At 43.8% G+C, this 23751-nt stretch overlaps 2 protein-coding genes across 5 annotated transcripts in view; both read right to left on the minus strand.

The window, feature by feature from the left end:
- Positions 1-10710, minus strand: part of ncapg2 (non-SMC condensin II complex, subunit G2) — a 29469-nt gene extending 18759 nt beyond the window's left edge. For both annotated transcript variants that reach the window (XM_071329115.1, XM_071329114.1), the window contains exons 1-12: positions 10631-10710; positions 10280-10395; positions 9588-9773; positions 9031-9145; positions 8747-8904; positions 7295-7429; positions 6801-6895; positions 5975-6131; positions 5362-5454; positions 5127-5252; positions 4674-4853; positions 3394-3546 (exon numbers count right to left, since the gene is read on the minus strand). In XM_071329115.1, the coding sequence (XP_071185216.1) occupies positions 3394-3546; positions 4674-4853; positions 5127-5252; positions 5362-5454; positions 5975-6131; positions 6801-6895; positions 7295-7429; positions 8747-8904; positions 9031-9145; positions 9588-9773; positions 10280-10357 (1476 nt within the window). In that variant the 5' untranslated portion in view covers positions 10358-10395; positions 10631-10710. The remainder of the gene's footprint in view (positions 1-3393; positions 3547-4673; positions 4854-5126; positions 5253-5361; positions 5455-5974; positions 6132-6800; positions 6896-7294; positions 7430-8746; positions 8905-9030; positions 9146-9587; positions 9774-10279; positions 10396-10630) is intronic.
- Positions 10711-12877: 2167 nt separating this feature from the next.
- Positions 12878-23751, minus strand: part of esyt2b (extended synaptotagmin-like protein 2b) — a 56179-nt gene continuing 45305 nt past the window's right edge. For all 3 annotated transcript variants that reach the window (XM_071329116.1, XM_071329117.1, XM_071329118.1), the window contains 7 exons: positions 23331-23480; positions 17802-18184; positions 17518-17616; positions 16682-16813; positions 16327-16432; positions 15648-15697; positions 12878-15254 (listed from right to left, as the gene is read on the minus strand). In XM_071329116.1, coding sequence (XP_071185217.1) covers positions 15209-15254; positions 15648-15697; positions 16327-16432; positions 16682-16813; positions 17518-17616; positions 17802-18184; positions 23331-23480 — 966 coding nt within the window. In that variant the 3' untranslated portion in view covers positions 12878-15208. The remainder of the gene's footprint in view (positions 15255-15647; positions 15698-16326; positions 16433-16681; positions 16814-17517; positions 17617-17801; positions 18185-23330; positions 23481-23751) is intronic.

Here is a 23751-nt window from a genome sequence, read left to right on the forward strand (position 1 = left end):
ATGTCTACCTTTGACTCATTCCTCTCTGCCTCCTTCTTTCCACTCCTCTCCTCTTTTGACCTCACCCTCTCACCTTCCCCCCCTACTCACAAGGCAGGCAATACGCTTGACCTCATCTTTACTAGATGCTGTTCTTCCACTAATCTCATTGCAACTCCCCTCCAAGTCTCCGACCACTACCTTGTATCCTTTTCCCTCTCGCTCTCATCCAACACTTCCCACACTGTCCCTACTCGGATGGTATCGCGCCGTCCCAACCTTCGCTCTCTCTCCCCCGCTACTGTCTCCTCTTCCATCCTATCATCTCTTCCCTCTGCTCAAACCTTCTCCAACCTATCTCCTGATTCTGCCTCCTCAACCCTCCTCTCCTCCCTTTCTGCATCCTTTGACTCTCTATGTCCCCTATCCTCCAGGCCGGCTCGGTCCTCCCCTCTTGCTCCGTGGCTCGACGACTCATTGCGAGCTCACAGAACAGGGCTCCGGGCAGCCGAGCGGAAATGGAGGAAAACTCGCCTCCCTGCGGACCTGGCATCCTTTCACTCCCTCCTCTCTACATTCTCCTCTTCTGTCTCTGCTGCTAAAGCCAATTTCTACCACTCTAAATTCCAAGCATCTGCCTCTAACCCTAGGAAGCTCTTTGCCACCTTCTCCTCCCTCCTGAATCCTCCTCCCCCTCCTCCCCCCTCCTCCCTCTCTGCGGATGACTTCGTCAACCATTTTGAGAAGAAGGTCGACGACATCCGATCCTCGTTTGCTAAGTCAAACGACACCGCTGGTTCTGCTCACACTGCCCTACCCTGTGCTTTGACCTCTTTCTCCCCTCTCTCTCCAGATGAAATCTCGCGTCTTGTGACGGCCGGCCGCCCAACAACCTGCCCGCTTGACCCTATCCCCTCCTCTCTTCTCCAGACCATTTCCGGAGACCTTCTCCCTTACCTCACCTCGCTCATCAACTCATCCTTGACCGCTGGCTACGTCCCTTCCGTCTTCAAGAGAGCGAGAGTTGCACCCCTTCTGAAAAAACCTACACTCGATCCCTCCGATGTCAATAACTACAGACCAGTATCCCTTCTTTCTTTTCTCTCCAAAACTCTTGAACGTGCCGTCCTTGGCCAGCTCTCCTGCTATCTCTCTCAGAATGACCTTCTTGATCCAAATCAGTCAGGTTTCAAGACTAGTCATTCAACTGAGACTGCTCTTCTCTGTGTCACGGAGGCGCTCCGCACTGCTAAAGCTAACTCTCTCTCCTCTGCTCTCATCCTTCTAGACCTATCGGCTGCCTTTGATACTGTGAACCATCAGATCCTCCTCTCCACCCTCTCCGAGCTGGGCATCTCCGGCAAGGTCCACGCTTGGATTGCGTCCTACCTGACAGGTCGCTCCTACCAGGTGGTGTGGCGAGAATCTGTCTCCGCACCACGTGCTCTCACCACTGGTGTCCCCCAGGGCTCTGTTCTAGGCCCTCTCCTATTCTCGCTATACACCAAGTCACTTGGCTCTGTCATATCCTCACATGGTCTCTCCTATCATTGCTATGCAGACGACACACAATTAATCTTCTCCTTTCCCCCCTCTGATAACCAGGTGGTGAATCGCATCTCTGCATGTCTGGCAGACATATCAGTGTGGATGACGGATCACCACCTCAAGCTGAACCTCGGCAAGACGGAGCTGCTCTTCCTCCCGGGGAAGGACTGCCCGTTCCATGATCTCGCCATCACGGTTGACAACTCCATTGTGTCCTCCTCCCAGAGTGCTAAGAACCTTGGCGTGATCCTGGACAACACCCTGTCGTTCTCAACTAACATCAAGGCGGTGACCCGTTCCTGTAGGTTCATGCTCTACAACATTCGCAGAGTACGACCCTGCCTCACGCAGGAAGCGGCGCAGGTCCTAATCCAGGCACTTGTCATCTCCCGTCTGGATTACTGCAACTCGCTGTTGGCTGGGCTCCCTGCCTGTGCCATTAAACCCCTACAACTCATCCAGAACGCCGCAGCCCGTCTGGTGTTCAACTTTCCCAAGTTCTCTCACGTCACCCCGCTCCTCCGCTCTCTCCACTGGCTTCCAGTTGAAGCTCGCATCCGCTACAAGACCATGGTGCTTGCCTACGGAGCTGTGAGGGGAACGGCACCTCCGTACCTTCAGGCTCTGATCAGGCCCTACACCCAAACAAGGGCACTGCGTTCATCCACCTCTGGCCTGCTCGCCTCCCTACCTCTGAGGAAGTACAGTTCCCGCTCAGCTCAGTCAAAACTGTTCGCTGCTCTGGCACCCCAATGGTGGAACAAACTCCCTCACGACGCCAGGTCAGCGGAGTCAATCACCACCTTCCGGAGACACCTGAAACCCCACCTCTTTAAGGAATACCTAGGATAGGAGAAAGTAATCCTTCTAACCCCCCCCCCCCCCCCTTAAAAGAGTTAGATGCACTATTGTAAAGTGGTTGTTCCACTGGATATCATAAGGTGAATGCACCAATTTGTAAGTCGCTCTGGATAAGAGCGTCTGCTAAATGACTTAAATGTAATGTAAATGTGTTCCTAATGTTTTATACATTCAGTGTACATTCTTATTGTAGCAGTTTTTTACATTTATATTTAGTGTTAAAATAAAAGTATGTTGAGCATTTGCATAAACACACCGTGTATATTTGCAGATATAAAACAATTAACATAAAGGGGAAGAACAGGGCTACAACCAACAAAACATTGTCTATCCTACCTGCACTCATCTGCGTGGTCTATGCCTCATTAGTTACTGTTCTCACGCTTTCTTGCATAATTCAACAAGTGTTGTCAATTGCAGAAATACAAATCAACACACTTGGTTCTAGATTACACTTAACATACTTTACATCGTTTGCAAGATCAGACACAACATCCCTATCATCCAGGTGCTCATGTTGGTGAGTTTTTCATTTCAACGCATCTGAATTGGTAAACATTTCAACTGTATTAAATTACTTTCTTTCAGTTCCACAAAACACGCACGCCTATCATAAAAAAAAAAGGTGATCTTTCTCCTCTTTCTTGTGATGCAAGTGTCAAGACAGTGTGTTAAATCCCGGATTAAGCTTTAGCATTCTTATAGATTCAATTGAAAGCCATTGTATGCCAATGTGCCCATCTCCCCTATTACCGAGGTGTGTTTGACAGGTCATTACGAACATTTACAAGATAAAAAGAGAGTCACAGAAGTAAAACGAAAGCAATCCATCCAGCAAGATGTAAGTGACAAGTGGATTCTGCACCCCTCAAAACACAGGAAATAGATGGCTGAAAAAGACAGATCCCTCAGATGGGCGGGGCATGTGCGTTGCTAAAGATGTTCATACAGAATATGTATCTATACATGCCTGTACAATAAAAACAAACACGAGTTGTGTCTTACCTTGGCGGCCCGCACTGCTTTAATCTTTAGCAGCATGTCAAGGAAGGCCACGCGTACTTTCTCCGAGGTGTCATGGAGGCTGTTCTTCAGAGCTGGCAGAAGCTGCTCAAGCAATGGGTGGCTGTAGCCATTGTCCAGTACGATGGTCAAACACTGGAGAGAAGATTTAACAATGACTGGTGGCGATCTAGTGGGGGGGGGGGGGGGGGGTCATAGTTCACCGTTGCACAGTGCATTTGGAAAGTATTCAAACCCCTTAACTTTTTCCACTTTGTTATGTTACAGCCTTATTCTAAAATAGATAATTGTTTTTCTTCCCTCAATATACACACATTCCCCATAATGACAAATCAAAAATTGGTTTAGACATATTTGCAAATGTTTTGCAAATAAAAACTCAAAATCAAATGTACATAAGTATTCAGACCCTACACTCAGTACTTTGTTGGTAGCGATTACAGCCTCAAGTCTTCTTGGGTATGACACCACAAGCTTGGCACACCTGTATTTGGGGAGTTTATCCCATTCTTCTCTGCAGATCCTCTGTCAGGTTGGATGGGAAGTGTTGCTGCACAGTTATTTTCAGGTCTCTCCAGAGATGTTTGATTGGGTTCAAGTCTGGGCTCTGGCTGGGCCCGGACTTCAGAGACATTCCGAGACTTGTCCCGATGCCACTCCTGCGTTTTCTTGGCTGTGTGCTTAGGATCGTTGTCCTGTTGGAAGGTGAACCTTAGCCCCAGTCTGAGGTCCTGAGCAGGTTTTCATCAAGGATCTCTGTACTTTGCTCCGTTCATCTTTCCCTCGATTCTGACTAGGCTCCCAGTCCCTGCCGCTGAAAAACATCCTCACAGCATGATGCTGCCACGACCATGCTTCACCGTAGGGATGGTATTGGCTAGGAGATGAGCAGTGCCTGGTTTCCTCCAGACGTGACGCTTGGCATTCAGGCCAAAGAGTTCAATCTTGATTTCATCAGACCAGAGAATCTTGTTTCTCATGGTCTGAGAGTCCTTTAGGTGCTTTTTGGCAAATTCCAAGCGGGCTGTCATGTGCCTTATTTTTTTTTATTTAATCCATTTTAGAATAAGGCTCTAACGTATCAAAATGTGGAAAAAGTGAAGGGGTCGGAATACTTTCCCGTATGCACTGTAGGTCTGCATCCCAAATGGCACCCTATTCCCTATATAGTGCACTGCTTTTGACTAGAGCCATGTTCTATTCTAGCCATGTCATGTTCTATTATATAGTGTTCTATAGTATTCAATAATGGGGTCACCCACCTTGAAGACGGAGCAGCGGACATCAGGGGAGCTGGTATCATTGGCCAGCTCTACCACCAGCTTCTTGAGGAAGTCGGTGATGACGGTGGGGGGGATGACCTCCCAGCACTTGGCCAGGATCTTACAGACCCCCAGGGTGGCTGTGGAGCGCACCAGGGGCTGAGGGTCCTCCAGCAGGTTCTGACATATTACAAACAGACACGCAGGAACAAACGGGAGAGAGCTTCAGGAGATTTATGAGACGCAAGGAATAAACAGGAAGACACTGTACAGTGCTGATAAAACAGCCTCACTACACGTGAACTATTTGACCCTTTAATCTACACATAGAAACATTCTATGCTGATTTGGAATGTTTTTGCAATACCAAATTGTCGTACTCGCTCAACTTGTGGCATTTTTGGGGGGGAGTTTCAAATACATTAAAACGCCCACTTGGAAATTCAGACTTACGACCAGCGTGTCCAGTTGTTTCTGGATGGTCTCGTCCATCTTCTCACTGCTCTGGCTGGGGTCGTGGATAGGGAAGGCCTCTGTGAATAGCAGAGTGGCATTGGCCCGGACCTCAGAGTTGGCAGCCTACAATGATAGCGAGACGATTCCTTCATTAGTTCAACTATGGGGGGGGGGAAACACACACTATCCAGAAATAAAGAGAGTATGTGTGTGAAGGAAACTTTGACAGTACACTTAGCGCTCTCCAGAGAATGGGCTTGTAGAGTCTGTAGAGCATCTCATCCAACCCGTGGCGGCCCTTGAGTTTGTGAAAGTAGCTCAGTATCTAGAGAGAAGGGAGAGTTCAGTCACACACATAAAACACACGTCAACAATTGCAAAGAATATGTCAACTTTGTGGAAAAGTAAGCCAGCCAGAGGTTTGCTGATATGATCTGGTCCTTTGTAGCTCAGTTGGTAGAGCATGGGTATTGCAACACCAGGATAGTGGGTTCAATTCCCCAGACCTCCCATATGTCAAAATAAATAAATAAATATAAAATGTATGCACGCATGACTAAGTTGCTTTGGATAAAAGCGTCTGCTAAATGGCATATAATATTATATTATGCTAAAGCAGTCTTGATATGAAAGAAGAGAAGAAAACAAAAATACAAATAATGTGTGCTGTTGAAGTATTACTCTGTCCACGTACGTCCCAAGTGGCACCCTATTCCCTATATAGTGCACTCATTTTGACCAGAGCCCTATGGGTGCACTAGTATGGGCCCTGGTCAAAAGTTTCGCACTATATAGGGAATAGGGTGCCATTTGGGACGTACACCGTGTCAAATGTGCACGCCCACCTGTCTGACTTTGGCATGGACGGGTGAAGACCTGTGCAGGAGCACAGCGTGCTGCATGAAGTCCTGGATGCAGGTGCTCTCTATCTGCTCCAGACAGAACCCAGAGGCCTTCTTCCAGGCCCGGTAGTAGATCTCAGCTATGTGGTCAGTGAGGGAACTGGGAAAAGAGTAAAAAAAACACACAAAAAAACAGGTATATCATCATGAATTGAATGGTAGAAAACCACTGCCTCCTGACAAGCTACCTTAGAATAAGTAAGCCTTGACCGAGCCATAACGGACCATCTCCTGTTTCTGCAGCGGGAGGTGCAACTACACCCCCTGGACAGGACGCTAGTCCGCGACAGGGCCCCACTCCAAATCAGGGGTCCCCAATTACATTCAGCCGCGGGCCGAACAAAGCTATATATTATTTGTACTCTGTAAAGGGACCGCAAGAAGCCCAAACATAAACACTATTTGACAAAAACAGAATCATTTCAAACCTTGATTACATTGGGATACATACAAATATGCCTCTATATTTGTGTGTGGGAATACTTGGGGACAGATTTCCTAAATTGAAATCACTTTTAGCTGATATCCTGGTAATTTTACAGTCCTAAATGTCCAACCCAAAAAATAAAAATAACTATAAATGTTTTTGCTCAGAAAACTTGGAAGGCCAAATAAAATCACCTGCTGGGGGAACCCTGCATGCGGAGTGCCAAGCAGAGGCATCGGGTCCCATTTTGTAAGAGTCTTTGGTATGACTCGGAATGGAACCTTGAACCTCCCAATCTGGCTGACATTCTAACAAGGCCAAACTAGAAATGCAAACACTTACTTTGCAAAGTAGGGCAGCTGGTTTTTGATGGTTCCATGGATCATCCGGATGAAGGTGACATTCCAGCTAAAGAGGAACACCATCAGACGCTTTCCCTGCCCAAGAAAGTCATGTTGTCAGAACAACAATGTGAGCATGATACTGTAGGACACACACACACACACACACACACACACACACACACACACACACACACACACACACACACACACACACACACACACACACACACACACACACACACACACACACACACACACACACACACACACACACACACACACACACACACACACACACACCCTGGGTCTCAAATACTTCCAAAATCGATTGAAAAACAGAGCGTTCGCTTGAGTCTGTCTGGTGTACCAGATGGGCAGGGTTTGCAGTCTTTTCTTTTGTTATATTAAGCCAGGCAAGCTCAAACAGGCCCAGATAAAGTATTGAATACATTTCTTACATATTTGAAACCCAGTTCTGACACACAAACTTACATCTTCGTTTCTGATGTGATTGACACTGAGGAAGCACTGTAGCAGCAGATCGATCAGCTCCTTGCTGTCCTCCGATGAAAAATCCACAGTCAGCAGCACCTCGTGGAAACCCCACAGCCTTCGGATCTCAGTCACCTGAGAACACACAGACGACATTCAGCAACCCATATACAAAACTGGTCGACGCCACAAGACAAAATGTGCCAAGATTATACAAACGGTTAATACAGAGAGAATTATTACCCCAGATACTCAGAGACACTTTGGAGAACAGCCCAACATGCAGATGGTTCGTTCCACCAAGTCGGTGCCTTTTGAGAAGTGGCAATTAAATGCGTCACAACAAGATAAGTTGTTCAAACATTTCTAGCCTGTCTATCCGTTTATGGGTAACAGGGTTGACGTGTTATGCTCGACCAACTCAGTTACCCACCACAAAACGGACAAAAAGATTAGAACCAGCTCACCTATTTTTACACTATGATTTGACTATTTTTTTAAAGGAATAGTTTCACCATATTAAAATGAGAGTTCAGTTCACGTAACAGGGTTGACCTTAAAATGAGGGACAGACGTAAATGAATCACTAATCACATGAAATAAATGATCATCTTCAGAAATGACTGTCAAAGCAACAAAATAACTAGGGCTTTACAATGATGGTGAAATTTTGGGGTTGAGAGTTAAAAACTTCCTAGAAGTCAAAGAGAGTGCATGGAGGGAAATGGCAAAATGCAGAATTTTGGTCACTTTAGAAAGTCGTTATTCATATAAAATTCAAACGTAGTGAATTCTCCATGTGCTGTATATTAAAGGGAAGTTCATTAAAAAAATGCAATATTGGTGCCCAATTTAGACAAAATATCAAATGGGGCGCAAAATTCACTATTTTCGTGAACCCCCCCCCAGAATCTGCCTGCGACAAGAGCGGATCCATCTCACTAGGGCAGAAAAAGAGGATCACACAGACCATAATCGTATACCACTCCACTGAAAATATCCACCTCTCTCAGATACACTAGAGTTGAAGACTTCAGTTCTGACATAGAAATAAAATAAAGTACATACTCTCAAATCAAATTCTTCAGATGAGCACTGAATGAGAGGACCAGGTGATTAGAAAGCACTCGTCTGTTGTCAAGACCACGGAGTGGACATAAAACAGATTTAATGAGACCAGTCATTCACTTTTTGACTCCTGATGGAGATGATTAGGGATATAGGGGGCTTGACAAAACACAGAGGAGGAAAGCCAATCAGATATGGGGCGAACAAAATAAAAAGCAAGCCCCAAAAAAAATGAAGGAAACATGAAACATGTAGCCTATCATTCTGTATTTTCCACCAAAAATAACTGTGATATATATTTTTAAGCAATCCTATAAAGCAAGACTGACAGAGAGCCAAATTGAAAAGCAACGACAGGCCATGTTGGTGCTAAAGGGTACGTACTGGTTTCTTCAGTATGAGAGTCTTCTCCAGGCATACGAGGAAGGCTGTGCGGCCCAGCTCTTCTTTCCCCAGGAGGCCTTTCTTCCACCAGGCCTCACACAGACCGTGGACAGCCTGCCGCAGAGGCATCTGAGAGGCAGGAAGGTAGGGCAAGACACCTGGAGTTGTTCGGCAGAGAGACAGGGGAGTTGAGTTTTTTTTTAAACTGGCTATGAAAAGCACTACAGAAGTTTAATAAAAATCGAGGATACAGGGTTAATTTTGAATAAAACTAAGGCACTCACCATTTAATATGTTGGCGCACTCTAAGAGAGAGTTGTAAGCGTCACCATCCTCAATGACTTCAACCGAAGCAGTGACCACGAGGGTCACTCCCTCAAAAACAGATATGGTGTGCGTCTGAACAAGAACGGTAAAGATCAACACCTCTCAACCAAGGAATAGTAGACAACACTTACATTAGATGAAGGAGATGAAGTCAGAGCAAGAATAAAACAATTTCTCTTGTCATGTCCAGTTTGGAACAATATAGAAGAGCAAGAGTGGCCAGGATGTAGAGTTGTCACTATACCAGTATCACAATACTATGATACCCAATTTTCCATGGCAAAAAAAAGAAACCCAGAGGCAGACTAAGCTCTTTGGTTGAACCTGGTTTAAGTAAAATATTGTGTGATATAGCATGTAAAATAAACAAATGCTACTCTGAGTGACAACATAATGTGGTTCCTTTCCAACATTAGGACTGTATCACTCAAATTAAACCCGCTTCATGCTTTGTTTCCATGCCACGATACTAGTATTGTATAAACTTTAAGTGATATAACTAACAAGTACTCACCAGGTCTGGGGACACCTCCATCTCCATGTCATTGTCCTCCTCTATGCCAGCATCCCAGTGCTCTTGTGGGAAGGCCGCCAGCTGGTCACAAAGCAGTGTGACTAGTCTGGCCCACAGTGCCTCTCTCTGGACCTTTGGCAACTCCTGCAGGACCTCTTCCAAGTCAAAGGGCTCAGTCGTGTCCTTCTGCGGTAACATTTCAACCAACAATATGGGGTCAGAGGGAAGGCTCTCAGATATATACACAAACATAACAAACCAGTATTGTAGAAAATACTCATTTTAGATTCATGATATTGGTCCTATATGATATATTTTTGAAGGTTGACAAAAATGACATTGGTTTTAGCTATACCATCTAAATGTAGTTATATAGCTAGCTCATGTCACTCATCAGAAATGTAAGTAAACAGTTAGCTCACTTGGTGGAGCATAATTGACTTGCTAAATGCTAACAATGGGTGTATTCATTACATCTTTAAAGGAATACGTTTACAATTTCAGCACCAAAGAGAAGCAAACAGTGCAAATGGAACGAAAGGGACCCAACTGAATTTGTCCAAAAGAAACTCTCGTTTCCATTGCAAAAAGTTTTCCGTTTGGAGTAAAATAAAGTTTCCTAATGAATACACCCCAGCTATAAAACTGACAGCACAAACTAGCTAACGTTAGCTAAGTGTAAAGTTACTTACATGGAGTTTAGTGAAATTCAGAAATTCCCCCACATTGTCTTTGCAGACCGAGTTTAAAAATGCCTCTCGCTTAGACATTTCGTTTAGCCAGTGCCGTGAAATAAGCAGTCAAAACTCTGAATGATTGGGATAAAAGCAACATGTCATGACATCATGAGCAACAATAACATAGCCAAGTTAGCTAGCTAGATTCGTGTTTCCGATTTATAGACCGAAATATGACCTAAAGTTCATCAGAACATCATATACCACTAAGCGAATTTAATGTTAAATACATATCAATGTTTTGTGTCGTTATTATTATAAATCATAAACGATTACTTATTATGATTTAGCTAGCCACACACTCACCCAGCAGCTTCCCCGCGCAAATTTAGATTTAAGATCCAGAGCCACGTCTGTTCAACGTCATTACGTTTTTTTGCACGCACGCAATCTACTGTAATTTATTTTTGCAGCATTTTGTAGAGCAAGCCACTTATGCTATTGGCAGTAAATTGTAAATACATGTTTTCCCTTCACATGTTGGGTGTAATTGTAGTTTCTTAAAAATGTGGTTTTAACTTAAAGTAATCTGTAAACGCACACATCGTGTGTGTCTCTCAAATGTGTATCAGTTAATTTTAAACGCTATTAATGTAAAGTAACTGGAAAGTAAATAATCAGGAATTAAAATATCAACTAAAGTTGTGCCTGAACCACTAGATGGCTCTTACGTTCAGCAAAACAAGGACGAGCAGCTACAGTGCACTCGGAAAGAATTCAGACCCCTTCACTTTTTCCACATTTTATTACATTACAGCCTTATTATAAAATGTATTAAATAGTTTTTTTCCCTCATCAATCTACACCCAATACCCCATAATGTTTGTACATTTCTAAACATAAATGTCAATATAACATTTACATAAGTATTCAGACCTAAGTACTTTGTTGAAGCACCTATGGCAGCAATTACAGCCTGAAGTCAAATCAAATTGTATTTGTCACATACATCGAATACAACAGCTGTAGACCTTACAGTGAAATGCTTACTTACAAGCCCTTAACCAACAATGCAGTTAAGAAAAATACCTAAAAAAATAAAGAAATAAAAGTAACAAATAATTAAAGAGCAGCAGTAAAATAACAACAGTGAGGCTATTAACAGCGGGTACGAGTACAGAGTCAATGTGTGGGGGCACCGGTTGGGTATGACACTACAAGCTTGGCACGCCTGTATTTGGGGAGTTTCTCTCATTCTTCTCAGCAGATCCTCTCAAGCTCTGTCAGGTTGAATGGGGAGGGTCGCTGCACATCTATTTTCAGATCTCTCCAGAGATGATCAGGTTCGAGTCCGGGCTCTGGCTCTGGCTGGGCCACTCAAGGACATTCAGAGACTTGTCTCGAAGTCACTGCTGCGTTGCCGTGGCTGTGTGCTGAGGGTCGTTGTCCTGATGGAAGGTGAACCTTCGCCCCAGTCTGAGTTCCTGAGCAGGTTTTCATCAAGGATCTCTCTACACTTTGCTCTGTTCAACTTTCCCTCGATCCTGACTAGTCTCCCAGTAATTGCCGCTGAAAAACATCCCCACAGCATGATGCTGCCACCACCATGCTTCACCGTAGGGATGGTGCCAGATTTCCTCCAGACGTGACGCTTGGCATTCAGGCCAAAGAGTTCAACATTGGCTTCAGCAGACCAGAGAATCTTGTTTTTCATGGTCTGAGGGTCCTTTAGGTGCCTTTTGGCAAACTCCAAGCGGGCTGTCATGTGCCTTTTACTGAGGAGTGGCTTCTGTCTGGCCACTTTACCATAAAGGCCTGATTGGTGGAGTGCTGCAGAGATGGTTGTCCTTCTGGAAGGTTTTCCCATCTCCACAGAGGAACCCTGGAGCTCTGTCAGAGTGACCATCGGGTTATTGGTCACCTCCCTGACCAATGCCCTTCTCCCCGATTGCTCAGTTTGGCCGGGCGGCCAGCTCTAGGAAGAGTCTTGGTGGTTCCAAACTTCTTCCATTTAAGAATGATGTAGTCCACTGTGTTCTTGGGGACCTTCAATGCTGCAGACATTTTTTGATACCCTTCCCCAGATCTGTGCCTCGACACAATCCTGTCTCGGCGCTCTATAGACAATTCCTTTGACCTCATGGCTTGGTTTTTGCTCTGACATGCTCTGTCAGCTGTGGGACCTTACATAGACAGGTGTGTGCCTTTCCAAATCATGTCCAATCAATTGAATTTACCACAGGTGGACTCCAATCAAGGTGTATAAACATCTCAAGGATGATCAATGGAAACAGGATGCACCTGAGCTTAATTTCGAGTCTAATAGCAAAGGGTCTGATTACTTATGTAAATAAGGTATTTCAAAAAAATTCAAAACCTGTTTTCGTTTTGTCATTATGGGGTATTGTGTGTAGATTGATAAGGAAAAACTTTAATTTAATACATTTTAGAATAAGGCTGTAACGTAACAAAATGTGGAAAAAGTCAAGGGGTCTGAATACTTTCCGAATGCACTGTAAATTCAGTAGGCTAACAGCCTCACAAAGGCTAACAATGAATTTAGGGCCAGGCAACTTTTCACAGGGGAGTCAAGTCATTGCAGTCAACAACACCTCAAAACAAGATACTTTTTTAATTAAAGAGAAACAACTGTTTATTATTCGAAACAAACCATGAATATCCTTATTCCAAACTTGAAAACTATTGATGCTAAAAGGTTTCATGTACATTTGTGAATGTGAAGGTGTTTAATGTTAATAAGGCACAGGAAAGATAACTGACAGAGGATTTAAGATGTTTGTAATGCACAATATGGAAGTGTTTCAAGATAAAACAGTATTCACTGTATGGCTTTACGTACAGGAGTAGACTATAGCACATTCTGTCATCATTCGACAAATAAAAACAAACACCTCATACAATGTTGCTCAAAAATGACCATAACGTCTGGTGTAAGAAACCATTAATATATTATCCTCTATTAATTTACAAATGATGTATTACAATAATCAAACTCTTATCTCTATTTAGATATAATGTACACCAGAGCAGAACATATCCCCCGCCCTGACATATACCCCTCCATCTCAACATAATCCTATATTGCACTGAATCCCTCAAATTATACGGTATAGAATATACTGAACCACAATTTCATCCTTTTTAGATGTCCATTCAGTGGTAGGACTTCGAATCACCGTACTAGTAATTGATGTTAATTAGCATGAAGAAAACACATGGAAGTAAACAAAGACCAAATAACACTGCATGACAAAAATACATAAAACAAATGAACTGATCATCCATGTTCATGGCATGTAACTACCATAGGAGCCATATCTGTCCCTTTGATGAGAATTCATTCACATCATCAATAGATATGGAGTCCATTCAATGTAAAATAAAAAATAAATAGAATCTCAACATCATTTCCTTCAATAGTAACAAATAAAAATGAAATCCCTGCAAATCTTAATTAGTCAATTTTAGCCCAGTTATATATACAGTGGGGAGAACAAGTATTGGATACACTGCCGATTTTGCAAAGCATGTAGAGGTCTACATCTCGTGGGGCATCAATGATCATGAGGAAGGTGAGGGATCAGCCCAGAACTACACGGCAGGACCTGGTCAATGACCTGAAGAGAGCTGGGACCACAGTCTCAAAGAAAACCATTAGTAACATACTACGCCGTCATGGATTAAAATCCTGCCACGCACGCAAGGTCCCCTTGCTCAAGCCAGCGCATGTCCAGGCCCGTCTGAAGTTTGCCAATGACCATCTGGATGATCCAGAGGAGGAATGGGAGAAGGTCATGTGGTCTGATGAGACAAAAATAGAGCTTTTTGGTCTAAACTCCACTCGCCGTGTTTGGAGGAAGAAGAAGGATGAGTAAAACCCCAAGAACACCATCCCAACCGTGAAGCATGGAGGTGGAAACATCATTCTTTGGGGATGCTTTTCTGCAAAGGGGACAGGACGACTGCACCGTATTGAGGGGAGGATGGATGGGGCCATATATCGCAAGATCTTGGCCAACAACCTCCTTCCCTCAGTAAGAGCATTGAAGATGGGTCGTGGCTGGGTCTTCCAGCATGACAACGACCCGAAACACACAGCCAGGGCAACTAAGGAGTGGCTCCGTAAGAAGCATCTCAAGGTCCTGGAGTGGCCTAGCCAGTCTCCAGACCTGAACCCAATAGAAAATCTTTGGAGGGAGCTGAAAGTCCGTATTGCCCAGCGACAGCCCCGAAACCTGAAGGATCTGGAGAAGGTCTGTATGGAGGAGTGGGCCAAAATCCCTGCTGCAGTGTGTGCAAACCTGGTCAAGAACTACAGGAAACGTATGATCTCTGTAATTGCAAACAAAGGTTTCTGTACCAAATATTAAGTTCTGCTTTTCTGATGTATCAAATACTTATGTCATGCAATAAAATGCAAATTAATTACTTAAAAATCATACAATGTGATTTTCTGGATTTTTGTTTTAGATTCCGTCTCTCACAGTTGAAGTGTACCTATGATAAAAATTACAGACCTCTACATGCTTTGTAAGTAGGAAAACCTGCAAAATCGGCAGTGTATCAAATACTTGTTCTCCCCACTGTATATAAACATTGACAACTTAGAGAAAAGGCAGTAAATGTGCTTTTTTGACACATTAACCTACATTTTCTGATAAATGTTTTGCTTTTAACAGGACAATTTTGCGAATCTTTGACGTCGTTGAATACTGCAGGAACAGCATATTATAGTACACCTGAAGTCGTATCTCTACTTAGGTCGACAACACACAAATTAAATGGGAAAAAAAGAAAGAAAAGGAAAATTATGTGCCCTTTGATAAGTGATAACACTATATGAAAGCAGAGTGTGTTTCTATGAATGTCAATTGGTGTTTATGATGATGGAGGTGCGGTCTTCCTGTGTCATTCTCTACCTCTCTATGCCTGGACTGTTTTGCGGTTGCCATCTTCAGTCAGATCATACCTACAAGACAAAACAAGGAGTTAAAACACCAGTGGAGCGACAAATGGCAATGGCAGAAACTAAAACATGACTAACAAATACAATCCAAATCAAATCAAACTTGCCGTGAAATGCTTACTTTCAAGCCCTTAAGTAAGCATTTCACGGTAAAGTCTACACTTGTTGTATTCGGGGGCATGTTACAAATAAAGTTTGATTTGATTTGGTTTTGATTGTCTTTGTATCATAATAGATACATATGATTTTTTACAGCAATTGTCTCACACCCAAAGATGTAATCATGGAATAAACAACAAACAACCTAGTTCATTTCACCAAATCAAATTTGTATCAAATGATAACACAAATACAACACAGAGCTCACAATACAAATTGGGTAAAGGAGCATCTTACCATTGTGTCCAGCCCTTGGATATATCCTCAACACTCAAATCCACCATCACCTATAATAAGTACAGTAGCATTGCTAGAGTCAACAACAATCAGATAATTCATCATGAAAAAAAAAAATCCTTCATTTTTAAAGTACAACAATGTTGTGTCCCAAATGGCACCCTTTTCTCAACATAGTGCGCTCATAGGGCTCTGAACTATTGCACTATATAGTGATGGATTCTGACTTCTAACCTTGAAAATATGAAACATCCTTATTCATGTCACTGAGGGAGAGAGGGGAATGTAGAACGTTTACATTCTGTCAGAATATGATATTGTTAGACATCAGGGATCCTATGGGAAGGAGAAGGGCCACAGTCTGGTACAAGTTAACAGGACAGCCGTGAGTTGGGGAGGAGTGAGGCATTTGGGGCAAAGGTCAGGTCAGATGAAGTGAGGAAGAACTGATCACTAAAGTTCTGCCTAGCAACAGAGGTGTATTGGCTGTTCAGATGTGTAAGGAAGAGAATTCACCTAAATTGGGGTATATATACTTGTGCTGGTGGGAACATGTCTTTGTCTTACGCAGCTGTGTGACCCAGTGGGTGAATAAACTTGGTTTGAGCTTTAATCGTAAACTCTTGATTTAGAATAGGGTGCCATTTGGAACAGACTATCTTTTGTGAGGAGACACTACCTTCCCGAGGAGTCCTCTGTGTTTGGACAGTATACTCCCTCCGTTCTTCACAGCGATGTCCAGAGTTCTCCTGTGCAGCTCCACCATGGACACACTGAACTCAAACCTGCAGATGAACAAAACACATGCTTTAGGATTCTCCTTTGTTTATTTCTGAGTGATGATTTCCTACTGCAGTGATACTGGGTGATGAATGAATATAATACATGATGTGATGAATGGTTGCGATGGTTAAATAGTTGCATAATGTAGGAGGTGGTCATAGAGATCATATACAGTGTATTACTATTACTTATAAGATCTACATGTAATTCTATGGAGGTGGCCTACAGTGAAAGTCAGAGTCAGAACTCACGTTTGATCAAACACAGGGTTCAGGGTTTTCTTTATGGTGCTGGTTTTCCTCCGGCCTGTCCGGCTCTTGTCAGGGAGCAAGTAAACCCGAACGAAAGGATCCGATCCATCCTTAGTGAACGCAATGAGGTTTCTGGGGGCAAAATGTACAGGGGTCATTCAGGCACATTGAAATCTGAACAGAGTATGTCCTGATATTGTGGTAATTGAAATGAACACAGAGGGGCGGTTTCCTGGACACACATTAAGCTTAGTCTTGGACTAAGGCACTTTCAATGGAGAATCTCCATTGAGCACGTTCATTATTTTTTAAATATATTTGTCCCCAATTTCGATATTGTCTCATTGCTGCAACTCCCCAACGCACTCGGGAGAGGCGAAGGTCGAGTCATGCTTCCTCCGAAACATGACCCGCCAAACCCCGCTTCATAACACCCGTTCGCTTAACCCAGAAGCTAGCTGCACCAATGTGTCGGAGGAAACATCGTCCAACTAACAACCGAAATCAGCCTGCAGGCGCCCGGCCCACCACAAGGAGTCGCTAGGGTGCGATGAGCCAAGTAAAGCCCCCCCCAGCCAAACCCTCCCCTAACCCGGACGACGTGGGCCAATTGTGCGCCGCCCTATGGGACTCCCGGTCACGGTTGTGACACAGCCTGGGATCGAACCCGGGTCTGTAGTGACACCTCAAGCACTGAGATGCAGTGCCTTAGACCGCTGCTCCACTCGGGAGGCCTGAGCATGCTTTTTAGTCTAGGACAAGGCATAATCTGTGTCCAGGAACCTGGCCTATACAGTATATTTGGCTAGTCTAGTGTGATACATGAGGCCACTGACCGACAGGCGTGCACCACCACGATGAGCTTGTTCCTCTGGGAGCTATGGCGGACAGTCAGCTGAATCTCCCCCAGGGGGTACGGACTAGGGGCAGACCCACTGAAAATGCAACACAGCACAGATTAGGGATTTTACTTTACCTCATGATAGTGAGTGTGTGTGTGTGTGTGTGTGTGTGTGTGTGTGTGTGTGTGTGTGTGTGTGTGTGTGTGTGTGTGTGTGTGTGTGTGTGCACGTGTGTGTGTGCGCATGTGTGTGCACGTGAGTATGTGTGTGGGATTTACTTCTGCAGCTGCCTGAGCCTCTGCTGCAGCTCTTGGGTGGCGAAGGGCAGGGAGATGTCCGAGGCCAGGCTGGCCATGGAGTCCTTATGGGGCAGGTGTTTCTGGGAGTTGGATATGGTGGTGCTCAGGTTGGAAGTGCTCCTGATAGAGGTGCTCCTGATGGGGCTGCCGCCGTACGGCTCCTCCTTTCGCTCCTCCCTGCGATGGAGGGAGTGGGTGGAGGCCTCCATGGGTGGTGTTGGGGTGGTGTAGGCTGGGGGGAGTGGCGACTCCGATGCGGAGAGTCTCTGGGAGGGGACGGTGGGGTTGACCATGCTGGCTTTCCTCACCTGGACAGAGGAGAGCTGGTCCGACGCACTTGTCTCCTTCTCCAGGCACAGAACCTACGACACAGACGAGCAGAGCACAGTAGCTTAAGAATACTGTACACTGTAATGGAAAACTGTAAATAATATGGTAATTTGGGGTCTACGGTAAAATACTCTGAAACGTTTTGCTGCCGCATACTGTCAATTCTAAAGCATTGGGGGAAAATGTTGAGGGCGGGGCAAAGTATTGCTGTATTTTGAGAGGTCTTGTAATACCACCCCACAGAATACAGTACTGTATCATATCTTTGGACCGCCAAAAACCCTTTTGACCACTAGTGGGTGCCTGGTATTGTTGTTTCTGGCTCATTAACATATTTTGAAGATTGATAGATTTGTTGCACCCGTGATTGAGAATGGTATACCAATTGAATTCCTATGTGGCTATAGTGCCCCATCAATTTGTATAGGGAACAGTTTGGAGTGGCAGCAAGTCTTCCAGAAAATTGGAACGGAAATGGAGCTCCACCAAATTGGAAGTCTTCCATCTAGCTTGGAAAGACTATCGTGCAATATCAAAAAGCCTTCACTGCTGCTCGATCAGCCGACTTTTCCAACTTGATTGAGGAGAATAAAACAGTCCAGCTGCTTACTGGACCCTATTCTAACTAACTACTAAAAGAGCTACTTCCTGTGCTTGGCCCTCCTATGTTGAACATAGCAAATGGCTCCCTATCCTCCGGATGTGTACCAAACTCACGAAAAGTGGCAGTAATAAAGACTCAGAAACCTTGACCCAGAAAATGTTTTAAACTGAAAAAGCTGCTCAACAACTCGCTGCCTTCATGAAGACAAATAATGTAAATGAAACTCTCCAGTCTGGTTTTAGACCCCATCATAGTACTGAGATAGCACTCGTGAAGGTGGTTAATTGCCTTTTAATGGCATCAGACCAAGGCTCTGCTCCTGTCCTCGTGCTCCTAGACCTTAGTGCCGCTTTAGACACCATCGATCACCACATTCTTTTGGAGAGATTGGAAACCCTAATTGGTCTACACGGAAAAGTTCTTGCCTGGTTTAGATCTTATCTGTCGGAAAGATATCAGTTTGTTTCTGTGGATGGTTTGTCCTTTAAGTTTCAGTGTTCCTCGAGCTTCCGTTTTAGGACCATTATTGTCATTCGGAAACACAATGTCAACTTTCTCTGCTATTCAGATGACACACAGTGGTAAGTTTCGATGAAACATGGTTAAGCCCCAAAATTGCCTACCCTGGAAGCCTGTGTTTCAGACGTAAGGTCATTTTTAAACTTTTTTTACTCAGACAAAACAGAGATGTTAGTTCTAGGTTCCAAGCAACGAAGAGATCTGCAGTTTGATCTTGATGGTTGTACAGTCGTCTCTAATAAAACTGTGATGGACCTGCTCTGGACCCTGATCTCTCTTTTGACGAACATATCAAAAATATTTCAAGGGCAGCTTTTTTCCATCTTCGTAACATTGCAAAAACCAGAAACATTTTGTCCAAAAAATAAAGCAGAAAAGCTAATCTATGCTTTTGTTTCTTCAAGATTAGACTACTGCAATGCTCTACTCACAGGCTACCGGACAAAGCACTAAATACACTTCAGATATTGCTAAATACAGCTGCTAGAATCTTGACAAGAACCCCCAAAAAATATCATAATACTCAAGTGCTAGCCTCTGGCTTCCTGTTAAGGCTAGGGCTGATTTCAAGGTTTTAACTGCAAACCTACAAAGCATTATATGGATTTGCTCCTACCTAACTCTCCGATTTGGTACTGCCATACATACCTACACATACACTTTGGTCACAAGACGCAGACCTCCATATTGTTCCTAGAAGCAAACAGCTGGAAGCAGGGCTTTCTCCAATAGAGTTCCATTTTAATGGAATGGTCTGCCGATCCAGAGAGAGACGCAGACTTGGTCTCAACCTTTAAGTATTTACTGAAGACTCCTCAGTAGGTTCTATGATTGAGTGTTGTCTGGCCCAGGGGTGCAAAGATGAATGGCAAGGCACTGGAGTGACGAACCCCTCTTGCTGCCTCTGCCTGGCCGGCTTCCCTCTCTCCACTGGGATTCTTTGCCTCTGACCCTATTACGGGGCTGAGTCATTGGCTTGCTAGTGCTCTCGCATGCCGTCCCTAGGAGGGGTGTATTACATCGTGCCAGGCCTTTTCCCACTATACTGAACTTGAGTGGGTTGAGTCACTGATGTGATCTTCCTGTCCCCTGACCCCCCCGTCTCAATCTCCAGTATCTATGCAGCAATAGTCTATGTGGCGGGGGACTAGGGTCTGTCCTATCTGGTGTAATTCTCCTGCCTTATCTGGTGTCCTGTGTAATCTTAAGTATGCTCCATCTAATTCTCCCATCTCTCTCTCTCTCTCTGAATGCTTGGCTATGAAAAGCAAGCAAATTGACATTTACTGCTGACCTGTTGCACCCTCTATAACCACTGTGATTATTATTTGACCCTGTTGGTCATCTATGAAAGTTTGAACATCTTGAAGAACGATCTGGCCTTAATGGTCATATACTCTTATAAATCGCCACCGGGCACTGCCAGAAGAGGACTCTCTAGGTTTCTTCCTAGGTTCCTGCCTTTCTAGGGAGTTTTTCCTAGCCACCCTGCTTCTACATCTGCATTGCTTTCTCTTTGGGGTTATAGGCTGGATTTCTGTATGATATTTTGTAACATCTGCTGATGTAAAAAGGGCTTAATAAATACATTTGATTGATTGAAGCATTTAGGCTTTCCAGCAAATTGTGTTGAAAATAAATGTATTACCCAAGGCTTTGTTCAACACAGTGTACATTAGTGGCACCTGCTGGTCAACATAATTTAGAGCAGCCAAATTATCATAGATGAGGTCCCACATGCCATAGCGCATGCGCAGCGTAGCCTATTTGTCTTCTACCGAAACGAATACCAAACCAATCAGGGGATTGTTCAACGAAACAAAGCTTCGGACGTCATTGATCATATGCTTCTGATAAAGTGATACAGGCATCGGCACACTGATTTGAAGTACACTGCTTAGCGATTTCGACGCATGTCTTGGGGCTCCGATATCAAACCTAACATCACTACTGTAATGTGTAAACACTTTACCTAGCAGCCAACCTGCTTGCACCAATCCCTTGTAAATACAGTAAAATACTGTGAAATACAAACCCCTCCCCTCAATGAATTTAATTAATTGATCCATTCATTCACAAATTTTACGGTATTGTACTCTGTGTCATTACACAGTACTTGCTCTGATACCGTATTTAAATTACAGTAGTTGTACTGCAATATGAAATACATAATTTTACTTGCCACCAAGCTGCCTGTAAGCTACTGTCAAATTCAAAGTAACCCCTTCACAGTGTACATTGTGATGGGAAGTTCTATTTACACATTTCAATCAGTAACTTTTGAAAATAGACAGCAGGTCTATTGTGGTTGCACCTCAAATGGCACTCTATTCCCTAAAACGTTGAGCTCTATAGGCCCTGGTCAAAAGTACAGTAGTTATTTACAGTTGAAGTCGGAAGTTTGCATACACCTTAGCCAAATACATTTAAACTCAGTTTTTCACAGTTCCTGACATTTAATCCTAGTAACAATTCCCTGTCGTAGGTCAGTTAGGATCACCAATTTATTTTAAGAATGTGAAATGTCAGAATAATAGTAAGATAATTATTTATTTCAGCTTTTATTTCTTTCATCACATTCCCAGTGGGTAGCATTGCATTAGTATTGGGCAGCATTGCCTTTAAATTGTTTAACTTGGGTCAAACGTTTTGGGTAGCCTTCCACAAGCTTCCCACAATAAGTTGGGGAAATTTTGGCCCATTCCTCCTGACAGAGCTGGTGTAACTGAGTCAGGTTTGTAGGCCTCCTTGCTCGCACACGCTTTTTCAGTTCTGCCCACCAATTTTCTAGGGGATTGAGCTCAGGGCTTTGTGATGACACGCCAATACCTTGACTTTGTTGTCCTTAAACCATTTTGCCACAACTTTTGAAGTATGCTTGGGGGTCATTGTCCATTTGGAAGACCCATTTGCGACCAAGCTTTAACTTCCTGACTGATGTCTTGAGATGTTGCTTCAATATATCCACATAACTTTCGTTCCTCATGAAGCCATCTATTTTGTGAAGTGCACCAGTCCCTCCTGCAGCAAAGCACCCCCACAACATGATGCTGCCACCCCCGTGTTTCACGGTTGGGAGTGTGTTCTTCGGCTTGCAAGCCTCCCCCTTTTCCTCCAAACATAACGATGGTCATTATGGCCAAACAGTGCTATATTTTGTTTCATCAGACTAGAGGACATTTCTCCAAAAAGTAAGATCTTTGTCCCCATGTGCAGTTGCAAACCGTAGTCTGGCTTTTTAATGACGGTTTTGGAGCAGTGTCTTCTTCCTTGCTGAGCGGCCTTTCAGGTTATGTCGATATTGGACTCGTTTTACTGTGGATATAGATACTTTTGTACCTGTTTCCTCCAGCATCTTCACAAGGTCCTTTGCTGTTATTCTGAGATTGATTTGCATTTTTCTCACCAAAGTACGTTCATCTCTAGGAGACAGAACACGTCTCCTTCCGGAGCGGTATGACGGCTGCGTGGCCCCATGGTGTTTATACTTGCGTACTATTGTTTGTACAGATGAACATGGTACCTTCAGGTGTTTGGAAATTGCTCCCAAGGATGAACCAGACTTCTGGAGGTCTACAATTTTTTCCGGAGGTATTGGTTGATTTCTTTTGATTTTCCCATGATGTCAAGCAAAGAGGCACTGAGTTTGAAGGTTGGCCTTGAAATACATCCACAGGTACACCTCCAATTGACTCAAATGTCAATTAGCCTATCCGAAGCTTCTAAAGCCATGACATCATTTTCTGGAATTTTCCAAGCTGTTTAAAGGCACAGTCAACTTAGTGTATGTAAACTTATGACCCACTGAAATTGTGTTACAGTGAATTATAAGTGAAATAATCTGTCTGAAAACTATTGTTGGAAAAATTACTTTTGTCATGCACAAAGTAGATGTTCTAACCGACTTGCCAAAACCATAGTTTGTTAACAAGAAATTTGTGGAGTGGTTGAAAAATGAGTTTTAATGACTAAAACCTAAGTGTATGTAAACTTCCGACTTCAACTGTACATAGGGAATAGCGTGCCATTTGGGAGGCAGCTATAAATATCCTTACCCTGAGAGCCAACTTCAGTTTGAGTGTGGAGCTGGGTCCAGAGTTCCTCAGGGAAAACTGCTGAGTAAACGTCATGTCTTCCTCCTCCAACAGACCACTCAAGGGGACTGTAAGATTACCCAGGGTGCACTTGTGCTTGTCGTCCTTCACCTGGGCATAGATAGTCCAACAAAGGGTTAACATATTAGATATCCTATAATTCACATACACTTACTGTAAACTCAATGTTTGACCCATGCAAAAACATCAGATGTGTCTAAAGTACATAGTGTATAGAAATACAGTGCATTCAGACCCGTTGACTTTTCCCACATTTTGTTATGGTACAGCCTTATAATTCCTTTTTTTCTCCAAAGGTTTATTTATTTGGCATTTTCTATGATTATACAGATAACAGACATAACAGGTAGAGGGCAGAACA

This window comes from Salvelinus alpinus, chromosome 10 (genome assembly GCF_045679555.1).
Source record: "Salvelinus alpinus chromosome 10, SLU_Salpinus.1, whole genome shotgun sequence".
Lineage (NCBI taxonomy): Eukaryota > Metazoa > Chordata > Actinopteri > Salmoniformes > Salmonidae > Salvelinus > Salvelinus alpinus.